This window comes from Periplaneta americana, chromosome 5, assembly GCF_040183065.1.
Source record: "Periplaneta americana isolate PAMFEO1 chromosome 5, P.americana_PAMFEO1_priV1, whole genome shotgun sequence".
Taxonomy (NCBI): domain Eukaryota; kingdom Metazoa; phylum Arthropoda; class Insecta; order Blattodea; family Blattidae; genus Periplaneta; species Periplaneta americana.
This window is the reverse complement of record NC_091121.1, coordinates 173,958,015-173,975,569: the sequence shown is the minus strand read 5'-3', so window position 1 is coordinate 173,975,569 and position 17,555 is coordinate 173,958,015. Positions and strand designations below refer to the sequence as shown.

General features: G+C 34.4%; 1 protein-coding gene across 1 annotated transcript; it reads left to right on the top strand.

Annotated features, from left to right (window-relative positions):
- The first annotated feature begins 2,097 nt into the window (after positions 1 to 2,097).
- On the top strand, positions 2,098 to 15,436 carry LOC138700291 (chitinase-3-like protein 1). The gene is made up of 10 exons (XM_069826802.1): positions 2,098 to 2,171; positions 2,750 to 2,920; positions 4,475 to 4,575; positions 6,203 to 6,334; positions 8,870 to 8,997; positions 9,455 to 9,581; positions 9,678 to 9,863; positions 12,624 to 12,734; positions 13,663 to 13,803; positions 15,063 to 15,436. The coding sequence occupies exons 1-10, from the start codon at positions 2,108 to 2,110 to the stop codon at positions 15,345 to 15,347; spliced, it is 1,446 nt and encodes a 481-aa protein (XP_069682903.1). The 5' UTR covers positions 2,098 to 2,107; the 3' UTR covers positions 15,348 to 15,436.
- The last annotated feature ends 2,119 nt before the right edge of the window (positions 15,437 to 17,555 follow it).

Below are 17,555 nucleotides of genomic sequence, written 5' to 3'. Positions count from 1 at the left end.
AACTCATTTAATTAAGATACAAGTGCACCATTATATGGCCGTTCTTTAATTAAATTATAATTTTTCAAATAATAATTTTAATTTTAGGAATATAATCCAATTTATGAATATGAAATTTGAGGCTTCTATTTGATACTGTAGTTCTACTGAGGTGTAGACCTATGTTTTAAATGTTACACTCGTATTTTGATAAATAAAGTTTCCAACTGTCTGGAATTATTCATAAGTTTATTGCTCAGTCATATGCCGTTCGTGACTCGACTGGGTATGTTAATGTTCGGAGATCTCCAAATGTCAGTTTTCACACCTCTTTGAACCATCTGAATAGACGATCCTCCAAGGTTACTAATAACATAGGTGTGTCTAGAGCTGGCATCAACAAGTACCAAAGAATAAGTTTGAAGACAACATAAAATTACATCCAAAACCGTGGCACAATTTTAGTTCATTTAATATGTTATCAATTAACAAAAGCTTCTAATTATAATCCTGTTGGCTAATGCATTCACGTATGGAACACTTCTCTCTACATAAAGAGCATTTCACACCAATTGTTGTTGACGTTAATATGAAGGTTATTAAATTTAGACTTTGTAATGATGATTAATGTTCTGGTAATTATTTTTTTAGAAATTCAATTAAGATACAAGAAGCCGCCTACACAAACAAACAAAATATTATTTCTACGTGCCTTGTTTGACTGTAAAAAGCGTCATATATACGTATAATGGTATTTTCCCATACCATTACTACTCAAACCAGCAGGTCTATATAAAAGCAGACAACAGCTTCTGAGGTACCACCTTTCTTCTAGGTCTGCTTCTTCAGGTAAGAATAGAGTACCGTTGTATGTGTGTTGATAATTTAAATGTCCCTAAATCGACGACTAAATTTCCTGAATACACTAGGAAGGTAAACGTCTTTCGTGCATTGTAGGATGAAAATTTTCGATAGCGAAATTGGTTTATTTAAGGAGTGCAGCTTCAACATTAAGTTGAATTGAGTTCAAATTCCGGCAAGGGTATACTTTCTTTTTGTTGCCAATAAGGTGTCGTATGTTACCTTAGACGGTAGCTAGGAGTATTCCTAACACTACTTCATGAGAATCTCACCATGTGTCAAAATTATTATCAGCTGTAAAACGCCAAAAATGCAATGCGCTATGGGTAAAACATCGAAGAAATACCTATGTAAATTGTCGGTAAATAAGTACAAATTAATTCCAGAATTTCTAGTTTCATTAATTTGCTGACTGTAACCTTGTAGCAGGAATATAATACATAAACAATTACTATTATATCTAACATGTTCAGGAAATAATAGATTATCATTAAATAAATTCACTACTAAGACTAATATTAATTAGTACCCAAATTCCACTATTAGGCTTCTCTAACTTCTTAATGCAAGAGATCAGAGTTAGATGATATTTAGTGAAAAATACTAACAAAATAAACTTCTTGGTATACTAATAATATCCTGATAATAATATTGTTTTCAGGACTCGCAATTTCGTCTAATTTCTTAAATTACTAATCGTAATTTTTATATACAAGGCGCAAAAATTTCTTTTTACACTAATAGCATCATTTGGGCCTCTTTCTGAGAAGGATGTAAAAGAATTTGTGATAATAAATATCCAACGTTTATATTTAACGTTACAAATTTTGAATTATAACAAATTTGAACACAAGAAGATTAGGTTAAATTCAGTTTTAACACACTTAAACTCCATGTAGGTTTTTTATTTTAAACCATAACAAGCTAATCGACTTTATTTTTGTGAAGAAGAGTATTGGTTGAACTTTTCTTGTTCCTAAAATTAAAGAAAACGACGTTCTTAAGATCTTTGTCTCCAGGTGAAAAAAAGGGAGAAGGAAAAAATCTTCTACTTATTGAGGCCATTACAAATGTCTAAATCTGCTTCACCTGCCACTAGCATTTTACGAACAAATTCGACAAACTTATCGAGTATTAAATATGAGTATTAAATCCTATTTGTGGTAAATACTGAGAATTGAAAAATTATTATATTTCCTCATTGCAACTGTGTAACCTATAATTTGCCAATTAATTCTGTATATCTTTCACTCATAGAGACAGCAAGATGAAGTGTTGGTTGCCCTTTCTAGCTGTACTCATAGCTGCAAGCTACGTGCAAGCAGACCCATGTAAGTACTAGACATTAATAATAGGCATGATACTGTATAAATGTCGTATCCAATTTTGCTCATATGCAAACATATGTTTGCCATTTAACTCTGATTAGTGTAATATGTAGCTAATCGGCGATGTAATGGAGGGGAAAAGGAACTGGCCACACTAGATTTATCTAAATTTAAATAAATGTGTAGTGAAGATTATTGCTGGAGAACCTTTTAAGTGTAGTGAAAATATTTGTAATTTAAATTTATGTATTGTATTGATTAAGGCTGGTTGAGTGGAAGAGAAGGCCTTATGGCCTTAACTCTGCCAGCGAAAATAAAACATTATTATTATTATTATTATTATTATTATTATTATTATTATTATTATTATTATTATTACCACATTATCTCCTGACCTAGTTGCCTCATAAGTGGTGCCTTGTTGGTATCACTTGTAACGCTCAGACTTGTCTTCGGGCAGTTGACTAAACAACAAGTCAAGTTTCTTGATAACATAAAATTGCAATTAAATGTACAATTAAAATAGAGAACATATTTTAAAAAAAAACTTTCTATTAATAAAATTTATTTATATTATGCAGACAGAATTGTTTGCTACTATGGCAGCTGGGCTGTTTACAGACCTGGTGATGGCAAATTTGACGTAGAAAACATCGATCCTACACTTTGCACCCATCTTGTCTACACTTTCGTGGGTGTAGGTTATGATGGTGGAGTTTCAATTTTGGATTCTTGGAACGAAGTTGACAAGGGTGAGTATTAAATAATGCTATGTAGATAGCACACGCGGTATTACTTCTCTCATTGCATTTGTTCACTATTCTAGCATATACGGAAATATTTCATCATATAATCAAGAGGTTCAGAAAATATAATTTCATATTTCTTTAAGATTGTTTGAACCAAAATGCAACACTGTTACAGTAGTAATAATTTAGGCCCCAGAATATACAACAAATTTATATTTAAATATCCTAATCTTGTCAATTCTAATAGTACCAGTATTAAATTTAAAGAGTTATGTATGGATTTTATAAAAATTAAAAAATTGTAAATTTAAATGTATATACTATAATTGCATAGTAGACATAAGACAAATTGTATTGTATAATTATTAATTTCAATTCAGGAATCTACCCCTGAGCACGAGTTCTACTCTTACAGTTTTTCTGTATATATTATATTTTTATGTTACAATTATTAGCAAAATAATAACTAAATAAATAAATATATCGGCAAAAATATAACGCTGAATTGTATGACTGTACTAACAATGGAGGGTTTTCATCAGGGCACGATCGAAAGTGTTAATGTAGACTGAAAATGATGATGAAGGTCTTTCGTTTCGGAATTGTATGTTTGTGAAAATTCATAAATTTTAACAATCTGGATTGGATGTCCTTCTTACGCACAGCTTTTGGAGTTTATTTTTTTTCTGTATTGTACCCACATTTTTGCCAGGCATATATTAACATGTCTTTTAGAAAAGGAGAGCAGAACTGAATGTAACTTTAATACAAAAACTCTGTCGTGAAGGTTAGTATCCTAATGTCCCATAAAACATTTATACATGAAACAGTCCTCCAGTTTGTACTGTCGGAAGAAATATACTTCCAAATAGATGTGGTTTTGGGGGATAATTTCATTCTGAAGTGACTTACCATGAAGAGCTTTCTCATTAGAAAATATGTCACGAAAAAACTGAAATAAACTCCTTCAAAAATGTAGTTCAAACACTGCTACGTGTGGAAAATAGTGTCTGTTGCGTCGATGAGTGTGAAGAAGCGCCATTATAAGATGCCTGTATTGTAAAAAGATGCTGTGTGCTGAACATTTCTTGATGAACCCGCATTACCTTGTGTGAACATAACAGGTGAGTTTACCCTAATTATTATCCATTTCGTCTTAAATGCAAACGTGAGCACATTCCACTTCTAGATTTCTAACAGGGATGGAAGAAAGTAGTTTCCTCTCCTCTAGTGCTCTCTGTAAGTAGGTTATAAGAAAGCTGCGAGCAAAAAAGATATGCAGTACAGACTTTTTAAATGTATGTATTTTCACAGATATGCAATTCCGAAACGAGAGATCTTCACCATCATTTTCAGGAACCTTAAATCATTCTACGTTAACACTTTCAGCCAAATTCATTGTGCCCTACTGAAAACTGTCCCTTGTAAGATTCACACAAATTTAAAGTAGTAAAAAATAAATACATAGTATGGAAGGTAATGTAGGAAAATAATGTAGGCCTAATACAGTTTTATCAGAGCATTTTGCGTAGATTTATATGTATAATTTGTGTTCAGGTGCATTGAAACGTTTCAATGATTTGAGACAACTGAGTCCATCCACCAAAACTATGGTTGCTATTGGAGGATGGAATGCAGGGTCGTACAGTTTCTCACAGGTAGGAAATCTTCTTCTAAATATGTATGAGCAGCTATAAAATGTTTAGTAACGAGAAATTTTATTTCTATTTAAATGTACGAATTAGTAATAATTCTTCATTTATACTAGCAGTAATGGGCAATGTATTCCTTTAATTATTTTCCTTCAAAAGTCTTATTCTTTGTCAGTGAAAAACTGGCAGTATACAAAATATAACTTAGAGTGGATCGGGGGAAGATGCTTGACTTTTTCTTTTATTGAAAATTTAAGATAGTGTTGATTTAGTTTTGAATTTCATATTGAAATATCAAACTTTGGGAGATATTTTGAAACTATATTTTCGGTACAAAACAGAAAACATGAATTACATTGTTTATAGATACAGGTTTTCTTCTTGCCTGCGCTATAGGCATCTTTCCCCGATAGTCGGGTAAGATGGCAAATGCAATTAACACATTTACTTATATATGTATTTTACCTGAACTTGGTTTGATACATGTATATAACAAAATTGACTTAATCTAAAGCTCATGGACAATTTTTCTCTCGTTTATCACTATCACAGTCATTGTACATACGTTATTGCCGTGTGCAGAAACTGTGAAATAACTTTTTGCACACAATGAATTAAATCCAGTACATTGTTCTGTCATCATCCTTTTTAGGCGGCGTTTAAGGTACGGTACGGAATTTCGTATGCTTGTGATGCTCTAAAACAGTTCATACCCTCTTTTATAACATGTTCCATCGCAAGTCCTCAATCCACTGACTTATATCAGAGGATCCTATGTAATGTTTACACATTCCCTGCAATAAAACAAAAAATAAAACTCTTGCAACACGTTGCCATCTTGCCCCGAAAAAAAGTTATGAACTTCCCGAAGTATCGGGGTAAGATGCCTAGTGCTGTGACGCAACCTCAGATGGCGAAACAAGGTCGTTGGTTGTTAACAATACAAAATTTAGAACCTTTACTACAATATCCATTACAAAGATTTGACAGTTATTACGAATTGAACGATGTATTGAAGTTTTAATATACCTTTGCAATTATTTTATAGCAGAGAAATGAGCTGTCTTCTTACTTTTCTTCTTCTCACAACAAGAACACGTGGCAAAATTAGTCTTCTTCCACTCTACAGACATTCAACAGTCCACACCTGTTGAGTAACGGTCAGCGCGTCTGGTCGCGAAACCAGGTGGCCCGGGTTCGAATCCTGGTCGGGGCAAGTTACCTGGCTGAAGTTTTTCCGGGGTTTTCCCTCAACCCAATAAGAGCAAATGCTGGGTAACTTTTGGTGCTGGACCCCGGACTCACTTCACCGGCATTATCACCTTCATATCATTCAAACGCTAAATAACCTAGATGTTGATACAGCGTCGTAAAATAACCCAATAAAAATAAAAAAAATACATTCAACTATCTTAGTGATCATGAAGACATGCGCGTGGCGTTCTCTCTTGGAAGAATGTGAAACTACAAAGAAATAAGCATCTTCCCCCGATTCACTCCAATTTCTCAATTGAACACAGAGATATTAAGAATGAAACTCTTGAGCAATTTTAATCACTAAAACCTAGTATGTAACTACAATGTAACAAACACTATTAGTTATTAAGTGAAAGTTAACTATATTCCTTCGTAGGTTGTGAACAGCGACAGTATGAGGGCGAAGTTTGTGGACAGCATAGTCAGCTTCGTGAAACAGTGGGGCTTTGATGGATTCGATTTAGATTGGGAATATCCCACACTGAGAGGAGGTGCACCAGAAGACAAAGTAAGCAAATGATTGTAATTATTATGTCATTGTTAAACCTCACAGGCTATTTTCAGACGTCAATATATTACGACTATGACGAAGGAATGATAGAAAGACAATGAAATGGAAATATGAAGTGCTTACAGATGATCTGTTACTTCCTAAACCACTAATACCATAAAATCTTCCCGAGATCAAACCATGGTCCTCTTTAAATGAAAAGCCGACAACTAATCGAATGAGCTACGACTGGACACAAAAACAAATGAAAACACAAAGCTTTCTGAAAGATAACTTATAAATAGGAGTATTTTGTAAGACAAAAATATAAGAGACTTGAGCTATACAGACTGTTTAAGGAAGAGCGTAAAATACTTCAGGATAATGTAGTTTGAGTTAAAATAATTCGATTAAACCTGATGTACGTATGTCCGAAATGTAAAGGTTGGAAAGTTATTGGTGGGCAAACTTTTAAATGGAGAGAGGCATTATAGACGTATTTCTACGTTTTAGAACATTGTGATATGATACATTATTGAAAATGCTGTTGAAAATTGTTGTGTTGTTCTAATAAGTTTATTTCACAATTAAGTATAAACTCATTAAGAAAATAAAATAATTACACAAGACAAATTACTACGTTTTCTCTTCTTATGGATTCCATGAATTGTAAATTCATATCAGGTACTGGTACCTGTTCTCTTTCCGACATCAATTAAACACTTGATAGCTTGCCAGTTTCAGATAACATCCGGTAAACAAAGGAGAACATACACTTAAATAGAACCCTTCGATTGGGAAAACGCCGTCTGTATTCCTTAACATCAGCCGATGCATTGCCACCACAAAATCAGCAAACAAAAAGTACGCCTGCATATTCATTATGCGAATACACGAATTAAATGTCAAGTGAACGTGTATTCAGTTTTATGTGTTGCGCAGGCGGTGTAGCGTCCAGATTGTGCTGTGTGCAAAAGATCTGGTGTAACACGTCAAGTACAGTACACGGAACCGCAAGACGTTACAGTATTTTCCACCTTAATTTCCGTTAGACTTCGAACATAGGTATATCCGTTTAAATCAATGTCGGCTAACCCAATCTACGAGTATACCACCCTGAAGTATTTTGCATTAATCCTGAGACACCCTGTACAGTTTCAAAAACTGAAGGGCTTAGTTCAAACTGGTCATCACTCATATTTGTAATTATAAGAAAGATACAAAACTATTACAGAGATGTGTTATGTTTTATAGACACACACACACATAAGTTTTGGTCATTTAATTTCTTGTAAGTAACTGAAAATGAATAACAATGATTTAAGATTTGTTATAGATAATAATTGTTCTATTAAATTGAAACTAAGTTCGAAATTTATCTTAGTTGATTAGTTTAGACTTCACTGTTAGTCATCTTCAGGACAGGGAGGCCGAAACTAGTCAAATAGGTAAATTTCCAACTTAGTTTCAATTTAACACAAACATTTTTTCTATAAAAACCTTCAGAGATAGAAGTCTTAAAAGTGTGTAATCAAGATGTATAAACAATACTTATTTAAATTGTCTACACTACATCTTAAAAATTATTATGAACTTTCAAATGATCGGTTCTTACACAGAACACCAAAAGAATTCAATTCTCAAGCACTGTAACTCAAGCAGGAATAGGAAAATTTGCTAAATTCTTGCATCGACTGAAGTACTACGTTAGCAATACTTTAAAATGTACTGCAATTAAACGATCGTTTTTACAATGAATTCAATTATTACATTGTCCAACAGGTGTAATTTGTAAAGTTTAAATGTCTAATAGTATATTACGAAGCAAGATTGGAAAGTGTTTTTACAAAATCGAGGAAAAGTTTGTAAAACGAGCAGAGTGAGTTTTTCAATTTCCGATATTTTGTAATGCACTTCATAAACGTGTATTGTACAACATAGTTTGCACGATCATATTTTTTAAATTTCAAATACAATATATTTTGCATTGAAGATTTTGGGCATTATTATTTCAAAGCCTTCGCAAAACTGCACTATAATTTTAACTAAGTACTGGGTCTATTTCAGTAGAGTTTTATGTTATGAAGAATGGTTTCCGTAGCAGTAAGTTTCTGTGTGGGAATTATAACTTTGAGACCTAACAACAATAGCAATAGCTGTAAGTACAACAAAAAAACATGATCGTACCAAAAAAGAAATATATTTTAATTTTACTTTGAATACAGTAAATATATAAAATATTCATAATAGTTTCAATAAACTATTATAAGTAAGTTTTATTTTTTAATGAATAGTGCCTTAATATTGAAGAACTAATCCTGAATACTGTACTTACTCAAAGTCTTATTTTTAAGACACTCAACTCACACACAACACTTATTTGCAAAAAAAGAAATAGAGATATATTCAACAGCGAATCTTTTAATATTGTGACTAAACTACAAAATAAAATAAACAAATATTATTCATAAACGTAGTATTATTATACGCAGCACTCATAATTTTATTAAAGAAAGCATGAAAGAAATCTGTCAAATAAAAATATATTTTCAGGAAGGTTTCGCAAAACTGCTGCGTGAACTTCGACCTAAGATGGATGAAAATGGATACATTTTGTCAGCAGCTGTATCGGCTGGAATAGCTACTATTGATCCTGCATATGATGTGCCAGCTCTTGCTGAGTAAGTTAGTTTACTCTGACGAATTTAGAAGCCAGTAAAAATGTACAAGTGAAACAACTATCCTAGATCTGTTATGATAATAAATATACATTCTGTTATTTATTCTAAGCGTATGAAATTAAGTACTTCTTTAGACAATTCAAAATATTTATTTTCAGTTACATAAAATTAGTTTGATATGTTATTTTATTTTATTATAAAATCGGCAATTTTTATTTATGGATAACTGTTACCTTAGTAACATTATAAAGCAATTTAATTGCTCAGTGAACTTTCTTATACGCTGCAGATGATAGTTAAAGACTAGTAATTTATGTAACTAGTGTATAATCTTTGTAATTATGGCACGAGTGAATGTTCAGCGCGTGAGTGTAAGGGATAACATAGGCATAAAACTGAACTACATTTATCTTAAGAAAATACAGCACACACCTGTTTATTAAAACTACTCTTCAAGGTACTTGCACTTCATCAACGTCATGTCTTACGATCTTCACGGCTCATGGGAAACCGTGACAGGAGAAAATGCTCCTCTGTACCCCGGATCTACGGACACCACTGAGAGCGCTCGCACACTGAATGTGGTAAGCATTAATATCGTCCAAGAAAATAGAGAAAAATACTTAAGTTACTCCTACATTTCAAAGTTAATTTATGGTTTTTTATAATTCTGTTTCCAGGACACCGCTATTAAATACTGGATTTCGAAAGGCGCTCCTGCAAGCAAGCTGAATGTTGGAATGGGAACCTATGGCCGTAGTTTCACCTTGGCAAGCACTTCCAACACTGGCGTTGGAGCTCCCACCACTGGGCCTGGACAAGCTGGACCTTACACCCGTGAAGGTGGCACCCTTGGATACAATGAGGTAGGCCTATTAATCAACTTATCTAGTACGTCATAAGTGTTCAGTTTACACCAATCAAATTATAATATTGCATAGTAAGAAATCACGACACACTTTGAGCTTATTGGCTTTCCAGAACACAGAACCAGACTGAAATCATTAACGGTTTAAACATGCTTTTGGTCGATAAAATGGTGGTGCTGCAGGAATTTTGTGGGACTTCCATTTATTTTGTCATCAATTCATCAATTTTCTATTTATCATAATCACTACCATCACTACTTCCATTGCCACTAACACCATCATCAGTATCGCCAATATCATTACCAACATCTTCAATATCATCATCATCATCATCATCAACATCAACAGCATCCTTACGAACATATCACCATCATCCTTAGAGTCGTCACATAGTCGTAATAATCTCCATTAACACTGTGTCATAACTGACGATTTTGACACCAGCACCAATAATTATATAAATTCTTTGGTTTAAATTGGACTTTTCGCGCATTTTTGCAAGCAGTTTTGGTCTAGGACAAACTCTTGTCACTGAAGTATCTATGTCTGCATTGAAGGGATCTATAAAAATCCTAAAAACCATCTCTGCATTTATATAGATTCATCTCTTTGCTATGGCGATCTACTCACTGAAGTTGGGTCTTGCAACTAATGCTAAACAGACGACTGTGATCACCCAATAGCTAATAGATATTAGAAAATTCTATGTTTCTTCTGGAATTAATGATGTTTTGTTTAGTCTTTTCCAATTATTTCTAATTGTGCTATTTATTATTCTTTTTCTTCTCCATTGTTTTATTTTTATTTTTTTCATTATAACAACAATTTTATGGTAAGCTTTGTCTTCTAGGCAGCCTTCACTTGGAGGAAGCTGAATAAAATTTATTCGAAATAATATAAAAAAGAAGTAACGATTTTTCGAATGTTGAATATACGTACTAGGCAATTTTTAATGGCCGTGTAGAATGCATTTCTCATTATTTTGTTCACCTGAACATAAAGATAAAAATCCAAAATTTGAAACGTTGGTGTGAACCTAGTACTACCTCGAATATAACAACACGGTCCGAAATTTTCAGATGTTATATATTGAAAAATAAAAATATCTTAATGTAATGCAACATACATTTTGAAAAACTTTTTCACGTTTTCACTTCCAATCTTTAGAAAATAATATTTTGGTTATTTCTTTCAGTCTTTATTATCATCTTTTATTATTATTATTATTATTATTATTATTATTATTATTATTATTATTAATATTATTATTATCTTTCTCTTTCTATCACCCCACCTTCTGGACTGGAACAGAATTCTTCTCCAGACTGATAATTCTTCCACAAAACGTAATCTTCACTGTTATCCATGTTATTAGAAGAAACACAGCACTCTTTTAGTCCGTGCATACGGTGTATATAAAGTATCCAGGTAGACCAATTTTATGGATAAGGAGGGCTAGTTCTATGTTAATACAAGTACGATTTTTCGGGAGCGAGTTCGATTTCCGCTTGGGTTGATTACCTGGTTTGGCTTTTTCTGAGGTTTTCCCCAACCGTAAGGCAAATGTTAGGTAATCCTCGGCCGCATCTCGCCAAACACCATCTCGTTATGACCAATCGCATCGACGTTAAATAACCTAGAAATTGAATCAGGGTCGTTAAATAACGAACTTAAGAATTATATATATGAAATATAATATTACTTTCTTCCAATCTTTTCATACTCGTTATTTTCATCTGTTTGAAGTTCAAGTCGCTAATCAGATATAAAAACCCTATAACGTTACAGTGCTGGCTGATGAAACTGACCTCGTTCTCATAAAGCGATTATAATAAAACGTATGACGGCGGAGTAGTGGAATGATGTAACAAAAATAAGAATTTACTTACAAATCAAGGGGTCAGAAGCAAAGGAGTATAAGTGCACTTAAGTTATTTGTGAGAAAATGTGGTTCAAAGTACTTAAGACTTCGTAAATTCCGTGAAATCTTTTATTTAAATTTTAGTGTCTGAAGTGGTTAAAAGAAGTATCCCTTTAACACTCAAATTTGAAATGTTTTAGCTTGTCCTGGATGCACTTAATTCATGTTTTTAGAAATGTCACTTGTTACCCTTTGCTTCCGACCCCCTCAAATGACTTCTAGTGAACTCGGAGGTTCATTGCCGCCCTCACATAAGCCCGCCATGGGTCCCTATCCTGAGCAAGATTAATCCAGTTCCACCATCATACCCCACTTCCCTCAAATCTATTTTAATATTATCCTCCCATCTACGTCTCGGCCTCCCCATAGGCCTTTTTCCCCTCAGGTCTGCAAACTACACTCTATATGCATTTCAGAATTCATCCATACGTGCTGCATGCTCTGTACATCTGGATTTAATGTTCCTAATTATGTCAGGTGAAGAATACAATGCGTGCAGTTCTGTATTCTGTAACTTTCTCCATTTTCCTGGAACTTCATCCCTCTTAGCCCCAAACATATCCTAAGCACCTTATTCTCGAAAACCCCAAACCTCTGTTCCTTTCTCAAAATGAGAACCCAAGGAAAAATATCTCAATAAAACCCGAATCAAAGAAAAGAGGCATTTGTCACAGAGGAATTTTAACCCGGGTCTCTACTTCGGAAAACCTTTCAGCTAACGGTGTGCCAGTCTGTTCCTCCACTCAAAAATTAATCTCACTTCTTTACTATCTCGCTAAATTCTACCATCATACAATTAATATGCTGTTAACTTTGAATATATGTCTTTTCTGCAGATCTGCGTCAATAATTGGCCAGAGCACTGGAACGAGGAGCAGCAAGTGCCATATGCCGTCAGTGGAAACCAGTGGGTTGGCTACGACAACGTCAAGTCCATTCAAATCAAGGTAAAAGAACTGTTGAACATCTTCCAACATCCTTGAAATCAGGTATCATTTTAATATATTCCTCTAGCACCTACATTCGATCTTAAATTTTTCTATAATATCCAATATTCTTAATATAAATTTCTTGAAGTTCTCGTGTAAAATATCCCAAGTACTATTGTTTCAATATTCCAGATATTTAGGCTATGAAGTAATATAATAATTGTACTATAGTTCTCTCATAAACTGCAGAACTGTTTTAAATCTCACACAAGAATACGGAGAGACGAAAACAATTACCTCTTAGAGAAGTATAAAATGTGTTCTACAAATTAGCTAATAGAAATTTTTGGTCCACCTTGTGGAGTAACGGTCAGTATGTTTGACCCGGGTTCAAATCCTGGTTGGGACAAGTTACCTGGTTAAGGTTTATACAGGGGTTTTTCCCTAAACCCATTAAGAACAAATGCTGGGTAACTTGCGATGGACTCTGGACTCATTTAGCTGGCATTATTACCTTCATCTCATTCAGACGCTACATAACCACAGCGCGAAAGATACCTAGATAAAAAAAATAGCGCCCTATATAACAACACTTGGAAAAATACAGTAGAACCTACAATATATAATTTGAATAATTTATCATGCAAGAAAGAAAAGTAAAATAAACACCAGGTATCATATTTCTATAAATTGTTCATAAGGTAATAATTCAATTCTTATCTTGCATATTGTGTGAGAAGAAAATAATTATATATTTTTATATTTGTGTTTACACATAAACCGTATTTTCCTCAATTGTAACTTTGATGAGGATATAAAGAAAATAATTTCTTGTTAACCAAAACACGATCACCCAATCTCTCTTCAATTTATTAGAAATATTCTGTTTCGCAACAGACATACGATAGTGGAGTCTGTCTTCAAATTCGTAATTTCTTCTCTGCAGTCTCAATACGTCAAGGACAACGGGCTTGGAGGAGCTATGATTTGGAGTGTGGAGACTGACGACTTCCTCGGCAAATGCGGTCAGGGAAAGAATCCACTGCTCAATACAATCAAATCCACTCTTAATGGTGACGGTCCACAGGTTAGTCTACTTCTATTTCCTTTTTTTTTCGTTTGCTTTAGTCTTTCTCTATTTCTGTCTTCATTCATTTGTACATTTGAAGAATGCCCTAGAGCCAACTCCTGGATCTCCTCTAAAAAGTATCTTTCGTCCTCGGAATACATCAATGCCATCAAGATGTCTTGCAACGTCACCGCAGTGAGATATGTCCCTGGCAGAACCTTTAGTACTACCCGTTGTCGCCATCCCGACTGCAGCGAGACTGAAACACTTGGCCACGTACTGGGGTTCTGAAAGAATGGACAGCTACTGCTTAATAACAGACACCATCGTCCCCCTTCAGTAATTGCCCACCTGCTAAGAAACAGAGGATGGGAAGTACATGAGGAGATTCATTGTGTGTCTGAAGATGATTCTCATAGAAGAGTCCATATAATTGCCATCAATAGAAGAACTCAGAAAGCGATGGTCTTAGATCCTACGATTTGCTTTGAACGACACACGAATCAAGCACTGCAGATAAATGATGACAAGCGAGCTAAGTATGTACCTTGTCTTCCATACCTCAGTGAAAGATATGGCATTTCGCTTTACAACTGGGATGATACAGGCTTACTATTTGGAGCGAGGGGTTGTTTACCAAAATTTACATGTAATATCCTTAAATCCTTTAAAATTCCCTTTTATGAGGTTCAGAAGATTGTAATGGAAATTCTGAAGGCCTCTCTTCAAATTCTACACTATCATCTATATGTTAACACGTAAATTTTTGTTTTAATGTACAGATCGAATCATTATTTTGGTCGTTTCAATTCCCTTTATCTTTTATGTTTGTTAATTCCGGATCCCAGTGATCAACCTCACTTGAGGACGTATGATTTGAAATAAATCTTAGTAGTACTTTCTTTTTTCTTTGGTTCTTATTTTATTCTTTTTTTTATTGTTTTTTGCTTCCTTCATTCAAACAAGTTTCGTCTTTCTATCTTTTACTTCCAAATTTCCTTCTTATTTTCTTTCTTTCTTTTCTCTCTGTCCTTCTTTCATTTATTTATTTATTTATTTATTATTCTTGTTTCTTTTACTCGTTTTAATTTCCTTTATCAATTCCTTTAATTATTTGTTTTAATTATTTATGACTTTAATTCGATTTCTTCCTTTCATTCACCGACTTATCTATTTACAATACCGGTATATCGTTCTAACTGTGCTTTCTACACCATAGTTTCAGGTAAACACAGTATTAAAATTGAGATAATAAAATGGGTATTTCTCTGTTACAGCCCGACACAACCACAGATTCAGGTGAAACAAAACCAACAGATCCCAATCCAGATACAACGACGACAACGACAACGACGACGACGACAACAACAACAGTTGGTCCTCCACCAAGTGGAATATGCACCACAACTGGCTACGTGAGGGACCCCGACAACTGCCAGATCTTTTACTACTGCTCAGTTGTTGATGGACACTATGAAGCCACCCAGTTCTCTTGCGGCGCTGGCACGGTCTTCGATCCCTCAATTAATGGCTGTAACTATGCCAGTGAAGTCCAATGCTAAATCCACGACGATATAATAAGAGTATCAATTAATTGGAAACTATTTTCACTAAGAAATGTAATGGGAAAATAAAGATCTTAAACTTTTAAGCAGGTTTATTTTTATTATTGTAATATATAACACTGACATACTGTTGATGAATTGGCTATATTGCCAGCAGCTATGCCAGGCATTAGGTTCAAATGGAATTCACTGTGTTGTGGATAATGTTTGCGTGTAATACACACAATTCCACTGTCAACTTTCCATAATTTACATATCATTCACGGCAGGGTTGCCAGATTCTCTCAGTAGGAATCCAGAACAGGTGATGACACCACAGTCTAGTATATACAGTCACGAAGCTTGAGTTGTGAGGGTGCTAGGAACAATAGGCTGTGCTGGTACTATTTCTCATTGTCTGTAATGAGGCGATATTAGCGATCCTAGTGGTAAGCAACTATCTATGGATGCATATTTACTACGTATTTAGCTTCATGACTGTATATATTAGACTGTGATGACACTGTGCTCCTACCTTAACGTGACAACACATTTGAATTACCGATAATTCAATTTGCAATATAACTGATGTTATTCGTTTTATGCATTTCAGTAAGTTTACAGAGTGTAAACTTTTAATTTTGTTACATGTTTTCCTATATTATGAAATTTCCTTTGAATTATTGATGAAGTCTGGAAAAATAATGTCATATTACACCCTGTTCTTGCCTCTGACTGAGATTCTGGCTCTTATGCACATCTAATAGCCTATCAGGCAGTACATCTCACTTGACAATTTGTGTCAGAGGAAGAACAATTGTTTGTATGCATCTGAAGTTTGATTAGCGTAATATGTAGCTAATCGGTGATGTATGCAATGGATGGGGAAAGAAACTGGCCATCCTACACCATTATCTCCTGGTCTATTGCCTCATAATTAGTGCCTTGTATCACTTATGAGGTTCAGACCTGCCTTCGGACAGTTGACTAAACAACAACACCCTGTTCCATTTAGAAGAAATGCATGATACAGTGTTTAAATCCTATCTATAATAAATCAACTTCCAAAGAGATTAAAAAATAAAGAAACTCTATATTACCTCATTCATTCATTCACTCATAGTGTTCTGCCCAAGGGCAGGTCTTTCACTGCAAACCCAGCATTCTCCAATCTCTCCTATTTTCTGCCTTCCTCTTTGTCTCCTCATATGATCCATATAACTCAATGTCTTCCATCATCTGATATCTTCTTCTGCCACGAACTCTTCTCCCGTTCACCATTCCTTCCAGTTCATTCTTCAGAAGTCAGTTTATTCTCAACCAGTGACCCAGCCAATTCCTTTTCCACTTTCTGATCAGTTTCAGCATCATTCTTTCTTCACCCACTCTTTCCAACACACCTTCCTTTGTTATTCTGTCTGTCTATTTCACACGCTACATCCTTCTCCATATCCACATGTCAAATGCTTATAGTCGCTTCTTTTCACTTCGTCGTAATGTCCATGTTTCTGCCCCTTACAATGGTACACTCCATACAAAGCATTTCACTAGTCTCTTCCTTAGTTCGTTCTCCAGAGGTCCGCAGAAGATGCTCCCTTTTCTATTAAAACCTTCCTTGGCCATTGCTATTCTCCTTTTGACTTCTTGGCAGCAGCTTATGTTACTGCTTATAGTGCATCCCACTTATTTGAAGCTGTCCACTTGCTCTACTGTCTCATTTAGAATTCGCAAGTTTATCTTCTTTATTTTTCTTCCTATGACCATGATCTTCGTCTTGTTGGTATCTATAATACCTTATACATATTAATAATATTATCGTTTTTATTTCAATACACCTGGATAGAAGGCCCAGGTGGCATTGACGATGATGTTGAATAAAGGTTGGAAAGGCTCTTGAAAAAGTGAAGAACGAATTTTAAAAACAATTCATAGAAATGAGCAAAAATGGTATTTCTTCAACTTTCTGACATTCCTGGACAAATGTACCTCAATCCAGGACACATAACGCGCCATTAAAATCCAGAACAAGCCCGGGAAATACAGGACGTCTGGCAACCCTATCACAGACTGCAAAGGGAAACTTCTGCATTGCATATTCTCAAATACTAATTCTATTAAATTTCTGCAGAGAAATATTCCACGGTAACAATAATAAGAAATTGCAACAAACAACGTCGAACCTTGAAGTATCATGCCATACCTCAGTCAATCAAGTATGTCTAGTGA

Coding starts and splice junctions, on each gene's coding strand:
- LOC138700291 (XM_069826802.1), top strand. CDS start 2,108: ATGAAGTGTTGGTTGCCCTTTCTAGCTGTACTCATAGCTGCAAGCTAC. Junction 9,582..9,677: donor GCGCTCGCACACTGAATGTG/GTAAGCATTAAT, acceptor TTCTGTTTCCAG/GACACCGCTATTAAATACTG. Junction 13,804..15,062: donor TTAATGGTGACGGTCCACAG/GTTAGTCTACTT, acceptor TCTCTGTTACAG/CCCGACACAACCACAGATTC.